We start from the raw sequence: 16,716 nt of genomic DNA, 5'->3' as shown, positions 1-16,716 counted from the left end.
ACAACATGCTAATGAGGAATGGTTGGCAGGACTGGGTGAATTTCCAGTCACAGTGCTTCATGAGTCACCATGAATGCATACAACCACTTTACTGGCCAGTCCCCTTGTCTATAAGATAATAATAAGCATTTTGGCAAGGGTGTCAGGTGTACGTCTGACTGAAGACCTTTGTATCTATAGCACCACCGCTTTTACCTGCAAGTCTTCACACCTATGTAGGGGCATGTTATTAAATTTTCTTATCGGATGTTGACACTAAAATGTTTTCCTATGTGTTGGATGACAGCATCAGTAGATGGAATGTTTTACTCTGGCTCAAGATAAATTGATTGCCTTAAACCTCTTCCAACCACCATTAATTGATAACCTGTTCTGTTCTATTATTCAATGCATATTAGTTGTAACTTCTCTTGACATGTATTCAATCAGCTGTTCATTTTAATCTTGCTAATAGTAACTCTTGCAGTCCAGAACATATTAAGCGGCATGCTTGTTTGTATATGGTAATGCACTGCATATGGCTATTTCAGGTCTGTTTTACAGAGTTTGCAGCACACTGTTATCCTGCTGCTCAAAATTATCCTAAATTCAGCTACATTTAGCATGCCCCATTTTTGGTGAAGGTGTACATTCTGTGTCCAGATGGGAAAACAATCTAATATATAATTAAATTTACTGCTTTCATGTGGCCATTAAATTAACAAAACATACAAAAGTAATTCTGTATCAGGCATTACAATGCAGCAAGGTAATTAAGTTTCCAAATAAAAAACTATAATTCATTCATGCAATTGAAAAGATTAGTCAGTTTATACTAAAGTTAATTGATCAACAGTTAATTGTTAACATCCTTCGCTTGAAAACACCTTATTGACCTTCTGTAAAAATGGATGCACTGCAAAGTCTGATAACAACTGAATTCTACAAGCCTACAGAGAATCCAGTTCGCACTTTTGAGTCTGTCTTCCTTTTAGCTATAGGTTACCTTGAAGACCTTGATCTGGCAGCTGGCAGAGTGTAAATGCTCAGTGTGCTCTCCGTTCTCATTCTGCTTGTAAGTGTCAACCTGAATCCTAAAAGGCACCCCCTTTTCACCTCCATGTTTCCGGGGAGTGAATTCTGTACTGATGCAATGGACCTAAGCGCCAAAAAAAAAAAAAAAAAAAGATACTGTATAAACCTTATAAGACTGGAAGCACTGTGAAATGCATATCAGTATTGACCTTGGGAGGCTCAGTCACATCCCTTGGTCAAATAAGTCCTCCAAATATTTATTTCCCTTAAGGTACCAGTAGTAAGTGGTAAAATGCGATTCCATGGACAAATTTAGAGAAATACAGTATATCACAAAAGTGAGTACACCCCTCACATTTTTGTAAATATTTTATTATATCTTTTCAGGGGACAACACTGAAGATATGACACTTTGATACAATGTAGTCAGTGTACAGCTTGTAGAAGTGTAAATTTGCTGTCCCTTCAAAATAAAGCAACACACAGCCATTCACTAAACCTAGCGGTCTAAACCGCTGGCAACAAAAGTGAGTACACCCCTAAGTGAAAAATGTCCAAATTGTGCACAAAGTGTCAATATTTTGTGTGGCCACCATTATTTTCCAGCACTGCCTTAACTCTCTTGGGCATGGAGTTCACTAGAGCTTCACAGGTTGCCACTGGAATCCTCTTCCACTCCTCCATTACGACATCACAGAGCTGGTGGATGTTAGAGATCTTGCACTCCTCCACCTTCTGTTTGAGGATGCCCCACAGATGCTCAAATAGGGTTTAGGTCTGGAGACATGCTTGGCCAGTCCAGCACCTTTACCCTAAGTTTCTTTAGCAAGGCAGTGGTTGTCTTGGAGGTGTGTTTGATGTCGTTATTATGTTGGAATACTGCCCTGCGGCCCAGTTTCCGAAGGGAGGGGATCATGCTCTGCTTCAGTATGTCACAGTACATTTTGGCATTCATGGTTCCCTCAATGAACTGTAGCTCCCCAGTGCCGGCAGCACTCACGCAGCCCCAAACCATGACACTCCCACCACTATGCTTGACTGTAGGTAAGACACACTTGTCTTTGTACTCCTCACCTGGTTGCCACCACACACACTTGACACCATCTGAACCAAATACGTTTGTCTTGGTCTCCTCAGACCACAGGACATGGTTCCAGTAATCCATGTCCTTAGTCTGCTTGTCTTCAGCAAACTGTTTGCGGGCTTTCTTGTGCATCATCTTTAGCACAGGCTTCCTTCTGGGACGACAGCAATGCAGACCAATTTGACACAGTGTGCAGCGCATGGTCTGAGCACCGACAAGGCTGACCCCCCACCACTTGAACCTCTGCAGCAATGCTGGCGGCACTCATAAGTCTATTTTCAAAAGACAACCTCTGGATATGATGCTGAACACGTGCACTCAGCTTCTTTGGTCGAGCATGGCAAGGCCTGTTCCGAGTGGAACCTGTCCTGTTAACCCGCTGTATGGTCTTGGCCACCGAGCTGCGGCTCAGTTTCAGGGTGTTGGCAATCTTCTTATAGCCTAGGCCAGGCATGTCAAACTGAGGGTCGCCCGAGGGCCATATGGGTCACATTTGTGTTGTCATGAGGGCCACACGCAACAACTAATTGAAGTCATTTAATAAAAATGATTGCAGAATAGTTTTATTACTTAAACTTAGAAACGTACGATGTGCATACAAATGGTTTAGCGGCTAGCCACATTCATGAATGCAAGGTAATGAAGTAGTTTAATAAAAAAAAAAAACTAAGTTTAAAACGGCAACATAGACTTGTATGCAACAGCAACAAATACATTGTACAAAATTTACAACAGTTCAAAATGAACACATTTATTTACAACTGTTCAATCATTTTTAGTGTTTTGTCCTGAGGCTTGACACCTCTTTTTAATGACAATTTTTGGTATATCTGGCTGAAATGTCTGTGCAGTTCCGACTTTGATCAGAGATGACAAGTGTTGATCAGTCAGCCTTGTTCTCTGAGAAGTTTTTGTTGATTTCATGAAGGAAAATAACTATTCACACACATAGGTAGAACCGAACATTGCCATAATCTTTGTGGCAAACTTTTTGAGGTTTTTAAACTTTTCAGGAAGGTATGAAAAGAAACCAGGTATCTCCACTTCAAGATACTTTGCTCTGAGTGTAGAATCCGACTGCATTTCTAATAGTTCCATCTGCAGGCTTTCTTCTGCCTTGACAACATCAAAGGTGAATGGCACTGAGAATAATGCAAAGTGGTGTTCAAAAGATGAGAAATCACGAAATCTTTCCTGAAATTCCTTTGATAACAATTCCAGGTGACTGTCATACTTAGCAACGGTAAGTACAGACTAAGTATTGGCAGTGTTTTTCAGCTCTTTGCACTTAGGAAAATGAACTAAATTTTCATTTGACAACTGTGACTTTCATAAGCTTAGTTTTGCAATGAAGCATTTGATGTCATCATACAACTGAGTGATGATCTTAATTTGAAATTACAAGGTAAAAACAAACTCATTTAGTTGTGCAGTAATGCCCACAGAAAAAGCCAGATCCTGGAGCCTACTTTCATCTTTTATTTCATCTGTGTTTTGACCTTTCATCTCCAAAAACATAATTATTTCTTGTCTCAACAAATAAAATCTTTTCAGCACTTTGTGACATGACAGCCAGCGGACTTCTGTGTAGAATGGAACATCTGTGAATTGATTATCCATATCTTCCAACAACTGGCTGAATTGACGGTGGTTGAGAGCACGGCCTCTGATATAGTTCACTGTCTTTGTGACCAAACTAAGCACATGATCTAATTTTAAAATCTTTGAACACAAATTTTGCTGATGAATAATGCAGTGAAAATGTGCAAATGATGAATCTGGATGCGAGTTTTCTATTTTTGTTCGTAACTTGGCAGCAACACCATTATGTCTGCCAACCATATTCGCAGCACCGTCGGTAGATAAGCATGCAAGTTTACTCAAATCCAAACCATAGTCATGCAGAATCTGCTCGACTTTCTCAAAGATGTCCTGGCTTGTTGTAGTGTCATGCATGGGGATCAGTTCTTCATAAATATTAAATTCACTGTCACAGGCCCTGATGAAAACTGCAAGCTGTGCTATTCCAGTGATGTCAATGGTCTCATCAATAGCAATAGAAAAATGTTCAAATCTTGATGATGCGGCCTTCAACTGTTGTTTCAAATCACCTGACGTTTCATCAACCCGTTCAGCAACAGTGTTCCTGGTTAATGAAATATCTTTGAATAAGTGTGCTTTCTCCGGACACACGATTTGAGCCGTTTTTACAAGGCATTGCTTTACAAAAACTCCTTCACTATAAGATTTCCCACTCATGGCTATCATTTGGCTGAGTTCATAGCTTGCAGTAACGGAAGCAACATTCCCTTTCTCAATTTTCGTAAAAAAGGTCTGTTGCTGTCTCAAGTTAACCTTCAATTCCTTGAGTCTTGAAACACGCATTGGGCCTTCATATTTATCAGCCTTATGCAGCCTGCGGGCCGTGTGTTTGACATGCCTGGCCTAGGCCATCTTTATGTAGAGCAACAATTCTTTTTTTCAGATCCTCGGAGTGTTCTTTGCCATGAGGTGCCATGTTGAACTTCTGGTGACCAGTTTGAGAGCGCTAACACCAAATTTAACACACCTGCTCCCCATTCACACCTGAGACCTTGTAACACTAACGAGTCACATGACACCAGGGAGGGAAAATGGCTAATTGGGCACAATTTGGACATTTTTCACTTAGGAGTGTACTCACTTTTGTTGCCAGCGGTTTAGACGTTAATGGCTGTGTGTTGAGTTATTTTGAGGGGACAGCAAATTTTCACTGTTATACAAGCTGTACACTGACTACTTTACATTGTATCAAAGTGTCATATCTTCAGTGTCGTCCCATGAAAAGATATAATAAAGTATTTACAAAAATGTGAGGGGTTTACTCACTTTTGTGAGATACTGCAGTTTATGTCAGTCAACTCTTTCTAAAGGAGGACTGTAGGAGAGCCTTTTGTGATTAATTTTACTGTCCAACAAGTGGCTGCACTCACCTGTACAAAAACAGAAGTACGCTTTGTAATGTCCCAAAGAAATTCTGCTGCATTAAGTTGTGCTGGATTTGTTTTTGGGTCGATGATTCCTACAGACATTGGGATATCTGAAAGAACAAAAGGAAGAGTGAATTAACTAAAATACAGTAGATGAAGCACAGAAGCTAAACAAAGTACACATAAGCACCTATAGGAAGTGGGCAGATATTTGGCACAGAGGAAGAAATAAGATGGGAGCACATTCTACTCACCAATATCCAGGAGCCTGTCACCGGGGCGATTCCATTTCCATCCCTCCAACTGCTGATGCTCTGTATACTGCAGCCTACGGTCATGGAATACCACTCTAATAATACTCTATGAGGTATATGCAAGAGAGGAAGAATTTAGCCATAAGACTATCAGTTCTTCCCAACTACCAGAGGAGTTCCTGCCAATTGTCATCAGCCAAGACGTACTATAGCCGGTCTACTCAATTCCAAACTTCTCAAACAAGCTCTACAGCAGATCATCTGTTTAATCATTTCAAGGTCTGTCGGCAAGAAAACCAGCCTACCTTCACAGTTTTGTTGTTTATTTCTGGCAGCTCCCCCATTTTCCTGTTGTCCAACATTCGAATTTCATAAGACTGACCTGTGGGGGTAAAAAGAAAAAAACGTAAAACTGGGCACCTCTTTAGTTCAGTACAAGGAGGGACACTGTGAAGCTTATCTGAAATAGAAACCTTCTCTTCAGAACTATGGCTGTGGATGTGTCAAGTCAACCTTGTGGCAGTCACACCACAGTTGTTGATTTTTATGTTAACAACTTCATAATCGGTATAAAGAACTTGTGTAATGACAGATCCCATGTTAATCAGAGCCTACTATACCTTTTATACTTTCCACATGCCAGTGTCTGCACGCACAACAAGGGGCATAAAAGTCATTGACGACATTTGTGAGCACTGAAATTAACAGACTTACATTTTAATAGTGTCATATTTAATTCATTTTTTTATTCCTACCTTCAAGGAGTATACATAGCTTTAAATAACAATGGTCTGCAGAGGAGTATCTCATTACATATAAATTCTACTTGTGTGTGCTTGTCATGAAGACAACATGTAAATAAGGCAGGCCCTAATTAATTACAGAATTTACTGACCATAACACCAGTTTAACATTAAATGTGCTTATGAAAGTTGATGTCATTTATGGACTAATTGAGCCTACATTAGTGCATAAACTTGACGGCCAGTGCTACACAGTTTGTCTTCATTTCTGTTACATGAGCATTTTGAGTTGTGGCTATTTATCAATCAGAAAGCATATTTTGTGACTGCACTGTTTTTAGCATTTAGATTAACGAATATTTTTATGACGACTTCAAACTAAATTTGGTTCCAATGTAGAATTCATTTTTATTGGGAGTGTTGTTCATGTCTCAAAAAAAAAAAAAAAAACAGCACCTTGGAAGAGTCAAATGAATTTAAGCACCTTTTCCACTGTCAGAGTGTATACTTCGGGAATGTTTTACTTCATTTGAATTTTTTTGACTATGCACAAGGTAAAAAAGCACAGCTTTCAATACTGCACATGATAATATTAAGTGGCCACTATTCTGAGACTTTTGTGGACAAAAATTGAAAGCATTCACCTAGTCTCATTTGCAATTTCATGAACATAATTCTTTCAGGCCGAATCTCAATAGTTGATTAAAATATGAGCAAACACTCAAATATAAAATATTTTTCTGTTATATCAAGAGTTCACTAAAGGAAGATCAGTTGAAGTCAACTGTTTACTGTATTGCAAAAACCAAAAGTGATCCAAAACAGATCCAAATCAGGTATTTAAAAGTGCAACAATTTCATTGACTAGTCATGTAATTTTGTTTATATAAATACTTCCCAGCTGTAGGTGAACAATTCATGTCATCATTTTAAAGATCTTTCTAAAAACTGTTTTAATTGCTTTTCTGTTTCATTCATTTGTTACTTATCCACTCAAGCCTTAATTTTGTCCATGTCCTTCTATAAGATTATTTTAATTTAACAGCATATGCAAATAATAAACCTCTGCATTACATTTTTATGTAAATTATTTACAGTAGGTATACAAAGTACTGACCTAACTCTCCCACCCACCAACTGCTACTACACTTTGACGTGATATAACAGAAAGTCACAACACATTTAAATTAGATTTTGTTTGTCATGATACATGCAAACACACTTTATACTTTGATAAGCCACAATCTCTTGAAAACTCTGTTTTTCAGTATTCTAGGACAGACTGGCATTATCCATTTTACCTGGCTGGAAACAGAGTCCTGGCTGAGCAAACTGTTGTCAGACACTGTTATCGCAAGCTAAATGTCTCAGTTTGCCTGACTGGGCCTCCCTTTGAAAGGTAGTACCTACAGCCTTATCTGACCAGATGTTTGATTGCAGACTATGTAACAGCCAAGGACATCTCTCTCTCTCTAAGGCGCAAAATGAACTCAAGTTCTGAACAAAGGACCATAAATCCCGGATGTGTTAACATTGATGGACAGAACTTTGCACCAGTGGTCAACCAAGAAAATGGGCTTAGGTGCACCCAAGAACCCACGACACAACCTCTATTCCTCCCTATAAAAACCCTTGAAACACCCTAACTAAATTGTTGTTCTCTCACTATTCTATAGTTTGACCTAGCCGTAATTTGGTTGCCCATAGCAAGAACCCATAGCTGAAAGGGTGTGGCTACAACAGAGAGCAAAGCTATCCATTTATTCCATAGGGCAACCATGCTGGACTAAAATGGCAGAATACTTGTCTGTACTGAATTTTGGATGAGGTTGCCATTAGTCCAACATTGCAGAGGGACAGCAAGGACAGAGTCAAAAGAGCAAGAGTGAGAGAGACTGTATGTAAACCACGTGTTCGCCTTGCTAATGACAGTCACTGACTAATCACCAGTTGTCTTAGCAGGTCATCATATGTAAATACACACTTTATAAAGTGGCTCAAGTTGTGGAATATTATAACTATCACAAGTTTACAGTGAGGTAATTGTACTTATTGGTACAAATAGTTCTACAAGGAGCACTTGATGGACTGATACAGTGCGTTTATAGTTCTTGGAATACTAGGGTGTTGTACCGTGTTAGCCATTATGAAAAGTAGAGAAAAGCCAAGCAAAATGACATCTTTTATTTGCTAACTAAAAAGATACATCTTGCCTGAAGAAGGGGCCTGAGTTGCCTCGAAAGCTTGCATATTGTAATCTTTTTAGTTAGCCAATAAAAGGTGTCATTTTGCTTAGCTTTTCTCTAGTTCTTGGGATGAAACTATTTCTGAACTGCGAGGTCAGTACAGGAAAGTCTCTGAAGCATTTGCCATATGAGAGCAGTTCAAATAGGCAGCATGGCTGAGGCAGCATGTGCTTGATGCTGTATACCGATAATTCTCTTTCTGGTCAGCTGCTGTAGAGCTGTGACTCCCCACTCAGATACAGTGATATACTGTAAATAGTCTGAGTGGTGCAGTGAGAGTAATATGGAAAAAGATGATCCGCTGTGGCAACCCCTAACGGGAGCAGCTGAAAGAAGAAGGTGTAGTGAGAATAACAACGCTAAAGCAGCTATTGCAATTAGAATAGTTTGACCAGTCTGTGGACCACTATATTGTTACAGGTTAATTATAATCAGATACATTAAAATAATAAACAATATGCAGTTAATTTCAGTGTATTTATAAAGACGCATCAGGGATGTGGATCTAAAAAATGAAAGGGTAACCACACAGGAACAGTAGCACTGCTTTGACGCTGGGTGCCGCCAGTCTGCAAAACCAAGCTCAAAACTTGCATATGCCAGGGTATGAGCTACTGTGGAAATGTGCGTGGCTTTACGTCAAGTTTAGGTTTTATACATCGCGATTTGAACGTGGAAATGTTCTTACGCAACATTTTTGTGTGTATGCACTGTTTATACAGGAGGCCCCTAGACTTGGTTCCCAGCTAAGTCACTTCTTCTGTGTTTACACTACAGCTCAAAGGAACACAATTTCTAAATTTTTCACTCACGTGACATATACCCGATTTTTTTTAGATAAATGCGAACAGCAAATTCTGTATGTAATCACATATTTTCAGATTAGATTTAGCTTTCGTAATGGTACTACATTAGATACAGACTTACAAAGCTCACGTGTTCTGCATGTGAATAATGCAAAGCTGAAATATTTAAATTAAATAGTGGTCAACACTTCACAGAAGCAATAATTAACACTAATTTTGATTAAAATATTTGGCATTACAATGTATGGCGATTTCTTAAATGGGAAGTGGACAATCACTCAAACTGCTGTGTTACCAACTACAAAGACACCCAACAGTGTTCGTGCTCACACCCATCGCCAATCAATACAGCCAAGGCTACATCTATTCCATGGAGACAGAGTGTCTCAAGCATGTCATTTCTATACCAAAACCCCCAAAATACCAAGAGTATTACAGACAGACATTGAAATAACCGCTTAAATATCACCCATTACACTCCGGAAATCAGTGGTCTGACAATTTCACTGAATCCCTTCACATCTTAACCTTGATAGTCCTGGCTCTTCTCTCATTTCCAGAGGTTTGTACAGACAGGGATGCCAATAAGAACCACCCTCAAAGCAACAGAAATGAACTTTCATTTTTGATTTCTCTTTCTTGTCATGAGCTGATGAATTTTCAGCCAGTCTCCACAGTACACACGGGAATCTTTATTTACCTTTAATTCTGAGTTAAAACAATCAAAGCTGTGACCTTCCAAATGTTAATGTCATTGACCAGTTCTTCAAGTTCAGACTGAACTATTGCCCACAAAACAGTCACAGGAATTTAACTTAAGATTTGCAAATTAATCATTTGACTGCCTGATTTTGAAATGACTCAAACCAGTGATTTTAAGGTAGTTCATAAACAAAGATGCAAATCCTTAAAATAGTGTTATACAGTCATATGAAAAAGTTTGGGAACCCCTCTTAATTCTTTGGATTTTTGTTTATCATTGGCTGAGCTTTCAAAGTATCAACTTCCTTTTAATATATGACATGCCTTATAGAAACAGTAGTATTTCAGCAGTGACATTAAGTTTATTGGATTAACAGAAAATATGCAATATGCATCATAACAAAATTAGACAGGTGCATAAATTTGGGCAACCCAACAGAGATATTACATCAATACTTAGTTGAGCCTCCTTTTGCAAATATAACAGCCTCTAGACACCTCCTGTAGCCTTTGATGAGCGTCTGGATTCTGGAGGTATTTTTGACCATTCTTCCATACAAAATCTCTCCAGTTCAGTTAAATTTGATGGCTGCCGAGCATGGACAGCCTGCTTCAAATCATCCCATAGATTTTCAATGATATTCAAGTCAGGGGACGACGACGGCCATTCCAGAACATTGTACTTCTCCCTCTGCATGAATGCCTTTGTAGATTTCGAACTGTGTTTTGAGTCATTGTCTTGTTGGAATATCCAACCCCTGAGTAACTTCAACTTTGTGAGTGATGCTTCAACATTATCCTGAAAAATTTGTTGATATTGGGATTAATTCATCCGACCCTCAACTTCAGCAAGGGCCCCAGTACCTGAACTAGCCACACAGCATGATGGAACCTCCACCAAATTTAACAGTAGGTAGTAGGTGTTCTTCTTCTGCCATGCAAGGCACTTTTTGTTATGACTAAATAACTCAATTTTTGTCTCATCAGTCCAAAGCACTTTGTTCCAAAATGAATCTGGCTTGTCTAAATGAGCATTTGCACACAACAAGACTGTTTGTGGCGTGAGTGCAGAAAGGGCTTCTTTCTCATCACCCTGCCATACAGATGTTCTTTGTGCAAATTGCACTGAATTGTAGAACGATGTACAGATACACCATCTGCAGCAAGATGTTCTACCAGGTCTTTGGAGGTGATCTGTGGGTTGTCTGTAACCATTCTCACAATCATGCGCATATGCCACTCCTGTATTTTTCTTGGCCTGCCAGACCTGGGTTTAACAGCAACTGTGCCTGTGGCCTTCCATTTCCTGATTACATTCCTTACAGTTGAAACTGACAGTTTAAACCTCAGAGACAGCTTTTTGTAGCCTTCCCCTAAACCAGCGTTTCTCAACCTTTAACTATTTGCGACCCGAGTTTTCATAACAGTTTTAATCACGCCCCCCTAACTTTTTTTGAAACCCTAATAAAATTTATTCCTATATTTTTTGCTGCCGATACACCGCTACAAGTTTAAAATTTTCCTATGAATGGCGAAATTACGCCACATATGGTAACATTCGAGCCCCCTTTTTTGTTTTATATTATATATTAGTGCTGGGCGATATACCGGTTCATACCGAAAACCGTTTTTTATTTTTTTTATGATATGGATTTTTCTTATATCGCAACACCGGTTTAAATTGCCTAAACGACGTTCGGAACGTGGCGCAGCGGGAAACTGTTCACGTGGGGACCTTTTTCACTGCTACACCACCAAATAATGGGCGGTAGCATAGGTATGCAGCGCGGTGAAAATGGACAGAGAGCCTGGAGATACTTTAGTTTTAAAAGGTCAGATGTGTAAATACTGTTTCTATAATACTGGATAATACTGCAAGCCAAGTTGTACTTGTTTTATTTGTTTTCAATACAGTGTAATGTACATGGGTAATGTGTAATTGTGTGACGACATGTTGACTTTATTCTCGCCGTTTATGTCAAGATTAAAGTCGATATGTTGACTTTATTCTCGTAATTTGTCATTAAAGTAGAACATCGTAAACTAAACTTCATCGTAAAATGAATATTTAATTTACTAGATTTTCTCAAACCCCGTCATAAGTTATATAGCACATTAAATGCTTTGTGTTAAGTGATTCTTAAACTGACTTCTTCTTGCACTAAGAGGAGGCGCCGGCAGTGATCTGTAGTCAAGAATACATTCACTTCATGATCTTCCTTCTCTCTGAACATTTAGAATGCTAAACTAAATACTTAAAATAATTTTCATGGTGAAATGCATTAAAGCATGCATTAATCATATGGGGGCACGGCGGTGTGCCTGCCTTGCATTTGCATGTTTTTCTGGTGGGTTTACTCGGCGCTTCAGTTTCCTTTCAAAGTCATGTAGGATGTGGGGTTTTGCTGTGCTATATTGACCCTGCTAGTGTATGTTTTGCTTGTATTCATCCTTCGATGTGCTGGCGACTCGTTCAGAGATGGGCGCAACTCTGAATGGATGGCATAATTAAACATGTATAACGAAGATATTTTTAAAGTTCTGAACACTCCGTGGGCTAAGTTTATAACTAGTTTTAATTTCACAAAGACGTTTATCGTGTGGTGATTGGTTATGTGGTGAAAGAAAAAGGAACGATAGGAACTGGGGTTTTGGTAGCCTGCGTCAGATAGAGACAGCATGCATGCAATAAAGATAGCCCGCTCAGAAGAACATGCATTGAATTCTGTGTTCGTGTCTCCGACCAGCAGATCACAAACCCAACATTTACACATAGCTATTCATACATCCAGTTTTTTGGAGCCTCGTCACACCTGCCATAAAGTTCTCTACACTGAACATACACCTGGGGACCCCTTACTGCGAGGGAGCAGCACTACCGCCTCACTACCGTGCATGTGTAATACCTGCTTTAATGCATTTCATCATGAAAATGATATCAAGTATTTATCTTAGCATTCTAAATTTTCAGAAAGCAGGAATATCATGAAGTGATTGTATTCTGTATGGTGATCGCCGTCTTCTCTTAGTGTGGAGGAAGTCAGTTTAAGAAGCGTAGTGATTAACCACTGGGTCGGGGAACGTAACACAAAGCATTTAATGTGCTGCATTAATTTATGACGGGGTAAATTAAGTAATTGATTAAACATTGATTTTAGGAAGAAGTTTAGTTTACGACATTCTACTTTAATTATGAAGTAAACTATGAGAATAAAGTGGAAATGTCGACTTTAATCTCGACATAAATGGCGAGAATAAAGTGGAAATGTTGACTTTGTTCTCGACATATAGTTTGTTTTTTTCTTCCCAGTATAGCTTAGCTTGAAGCAAGGTCCATATTAATGCAGTTTGCCTAAATGATGGTTCAGTTGGTAAAGATGTCATCACCAAGTTGCACTTGTTTTATTTTATTTTAATTTGGTGAATACTGTGTAATGCACCTGGGCTTGAAGTCTTGAAGTAATAGTGCAACTATCAGTAATAATACTATTATTTATTTTATTGTTATTATTTATTAGTTTAAATATTATGCAGTTTAATGATGGTAAAATTGTTTAAAAAGTCACTTTAACGTGTCAGTGGACAGAGATTGTTAACATTAATAGAAAGTGTAGTTGGTTTACAAAAAAATATTTACTATTTATTCCTTTTCTAAGACATATTCGGTGCAATACAATTTTTGACAAGCACTTCTGGATATTTTACTAAGTCTAAATGCCTCTTTGTATGGTTGAAAATATGTTGTCAAAATTATAGTTTGTTTTTGCAAAATTTGTTCAATAAAAAGGTTCTATATTTTGACTGCATCTGTCATGCAATGTGATACCTTCTCCATTAGTGCCACCCCCTTGAAAACTATCACTTTATGGGGCAATGCAAAACCGTATTAATAATTGTGTGCACATTAAAATGTTTTTTTGTACAGTGTACAATACTCGACAGTGGAATAGGTTATTCTTAGCTAGTAATTGCAGTGGAAAATGTGGTTAACATCCACTCATGCATGGGGAAAAAAATACCGTCAAATACCGTGAAACTGGGATAATTTAGAAAAATACAGTGATATAGAATTTTGGTCACACCGCCCACCCCTAATATATATAAAAGAAAATCCTGGAATGGAAAGCAAATGCAAGGCTACAATACGTGATAATCTCGAAAGACATTTTAAAGACCCTCGAGACCAAGGAGACTTGCCACGGTGCGTCTTGCGGGGACCGTAAACATGAGACTTGGTGCCAAGAGATTGTCCCAGGGCCGTAGCAAAAAGGACAGCGGCTGTACAGGCTTTAAAAAGATCAAAGGGCAGCACGACAGCAGCTACCCCAACCGAATGCGAGCAGCGTTATACATCCTGCAAGAAAGAATTCAGCCACGCCCGGGGCCAGAAATAAGACAGGTATTGCTTTTACAACGTCACGCGAGACCAGGCAGTGAGCCATCATTTAAAACAAGTCAACAGACCAGACCTCTAAGCTAGCAGTTGTTGGATTGCTTTTGGCAGGCAAGCATCATGTGCTCACAGCTCTTAAAACAACAACATGCGACAGGCAGAAGAGGCACCTAGCAAGCAGCAACAAGACAGGAAATGATCCAAAGGCATATCCTTAGCGTACGTTCAGCCGCAACACCATTCACAACACGAGCAGTATTATACGTCTGGGAAGAAAGACATGTAACCTCACGCAGGGCAGGAAATAAAGAAACAAGTATTGTTTTTACAAAAGTTTTTAAAGTAAAAGTGAAAATAATGCATATGTAACAATTCACAAGAAAATAACACTCTCTTTAAATTGTAGATTGCCTGCCTAAGGTAAAGTCATCCCTGATGAATGGGGACGTGGGAATGAAGGGTCCTTTCATCGGATTAACGCTATTTCAGATGTGGAATGGCAAAATGGGGGAGGCAACTTGATGAATGAGGTCTCCAGGACTTAAAACAAACCCGAAAATCATATTATGTGATATCATCTAATGTGAAATTCTACTCCATACTTCTAGAATTTTTATTTTTATACTATATTGAGGATTTATTCTGTTCTATGTATTGTACTGTATTGTATTGACCCCCTTCTTTTTGACACCCACTGCATGCCCAACCTACCTGGAAAGGGGTCTCTCTTTGAACTGCCTTTTCCTAGGTTTCTTCCATTTTTTCCCTACAAGGATTTTTTTTTGGGAGTTTTTTCTGGTCTTCTTAGAGGGTCAAGGCTGGGGAGCTGTTAAAGCCCATTGCGGCACTTCTTGTGTTGTTTTGGGCTATACAAAAAATAAATTGTATTGTATATCCGGTAAACCAAACACAGGGGTTGGCGAACGAAGCGAGCAGGGGGCAGAGCCCCCTAGTATATACAGTAATATCTATATATCTATTGTGATACGCAGCCTGGACACACACAGATGGACACCATATTATAGTCCACCACACGTTTATTAAACATAATAAATAAAGTAAAGTGCACAAAACCCAGTGCACTAAGCACCAATCACCCCTTCAAAGTCCTGGCCACAACACAATGCCTTTCACAGTCTCTGGTCCGCCTCCACTCCTCTCCAGCACGCTTCGTCTTCTTCCTCCCGACTCTCGCTCCTGACTGGAGGGAGGCGGCCCCTTTTATGTGCCCCGGATGGGCTCCAGGTGCATCCTCAGGACTTCCGTAGTCACACCCCTGTGTGGCGGAAGCTCCCAAGGAGAAGCCGGAAGTCCACCGGGTGCCCTCAAGTCTCTTCCCCCCAGCACTTCCCGGTGTGGCGGAAGTACTGAGGGCCAATGTTCCCAAGGCATCGGGGCGCCCCCTGGCGGTGACCACGGGCCCCTACAGGGTTGAGCTTCTAAGCTCCGTACCCGTGGTCCCCAAAACCACCAGGGAGGACGCCCCCTCGTGTCCTGGAGGAGGCACAAGCCCTCCTCCACTCCTCCTAGGCGTCCCGGCCGGGCATGGACACCCACCGGGCACCACACTATATATATATATATCTATATATCTATCTATATCCCTATATATATATATATTTATATATATATATACACATATACACACATACACACACATATACATACAGTGGAACCATGGTTCATGACCATAATTCGTTCCAAAACTCTGGTCGTAAACCGATTTGGTCATGAACCGAAGCAATTTCCCCCATAGAATTGTATCTAAATACAATTAATCCGTTCCAGACCATACAAACTGTATGTAAATATATATATATATTTTTTTTTTTTTAAGTTTTTAAGCACAAATATAGTTAATTAAACCATAGAATGCACAGCGCAATAGTAAACTAAATGTAAAAACATTGAATAACACTGAGAAAACCTTGAACAACAGAGAAAACTAACACTGCAATAGTTCGCGCTATAGCGCTACCAACCGCTGGCTAAAAACACTTTTTTTTTTTTTTAATGAGTTTTAAGCACAGGGAAAAAAAATGAACATTTGAAAAAAATCCGTAATTTAATAAACCACCAAGAAAAGTAACATTGCAACAATGCATGCTACGAACTGATCGCTGTAAACAGAATTAAAACAAAATCAAGCCCAGTGCATTCTTTAACTGCCTTCCTACCTTATGCGTCCAGCTCTCTCTCTCGCTGCGTGCGTCTGTCTGTCGCTACCTGTGTGTGTGCGCGTCTCTCTCTCTCTCTCTCTGCCTGTGCGTGTCTCTCTCTCGCGCTGCCTGTGTGTGTGTGTCTGTGTGTCGCGCTCTCTCGCTCGCTGCACAGGAAATGCACAGGGAGAGACTGAACATGTACAAACCGAAAGGGAAACTGGCTTGTTCGTATACCGAGTGTGTGGTCGTGAACCGAGGCAAAAGTTTGGCGAACTTTTTTGGTCATAAACCGATTTATACGTGTACCGAGACGTTCGTGAACCGAGGTTCAACTGTATATATA

At 39.6% G+C, this 16,716-nt stretch overlaps 1 protein-coding gene across 4 annotated transcripts in view; it reads right to left on the bottom strand.

Moving 5' to 3' along the window:
* Window positions 1–16,716, bottom strand: part of ubp1 (upstream binding protein 1) — a 110,163-nt gene that overhangs the window by 29,068 nt on the left and 64,379 nt on the right. For all 4 annotated transcript variants that reach the window (XM_028817525.2, XM_028817527.2, XM_028817526.2 and 1 more), the window contains 4 exons: window positions 5,627–5,703; window positions 5,322–5,427; window positions 5,071–5,177; window positions 986–1,138 (listed from right to left, as the gene is read on the bottom strand). In XM_028817525.2, the coding sequence (XP_028673358.1) occupies window positions 986–1,138; window positions 5,071–5,177; window positions 5,322–5,427; window positions 5,627–5,703 (443 nt within the window). The remainder of the gene's footprint in view (window positions 1–985; window positions 1,139–5,070; window positions 5,178–5,321; window positions 5,428–5,626; window positions 5,704–16,716) is intronic.

The sequence above is a fragment of the Erpetoichthys calabaricus genome, chromosome 13 (assembly GCF_900747795.2).
Source record: "Erpetoichthys calabaricus chromosome 13, fErpCal1.3, whole genome shotgun sequence".
Classification (NCBI taxonomy): domain Eukaryota; kingdom Metazoa; phylum Chordata; class Cladistia; order Polypteriformes; family Polypteridae; genus Erpetoichthys; species Erpetoichthys calabaricus.
This window is presented reverse-complemented; position numbering and strand designations above follow the sequence as displayed.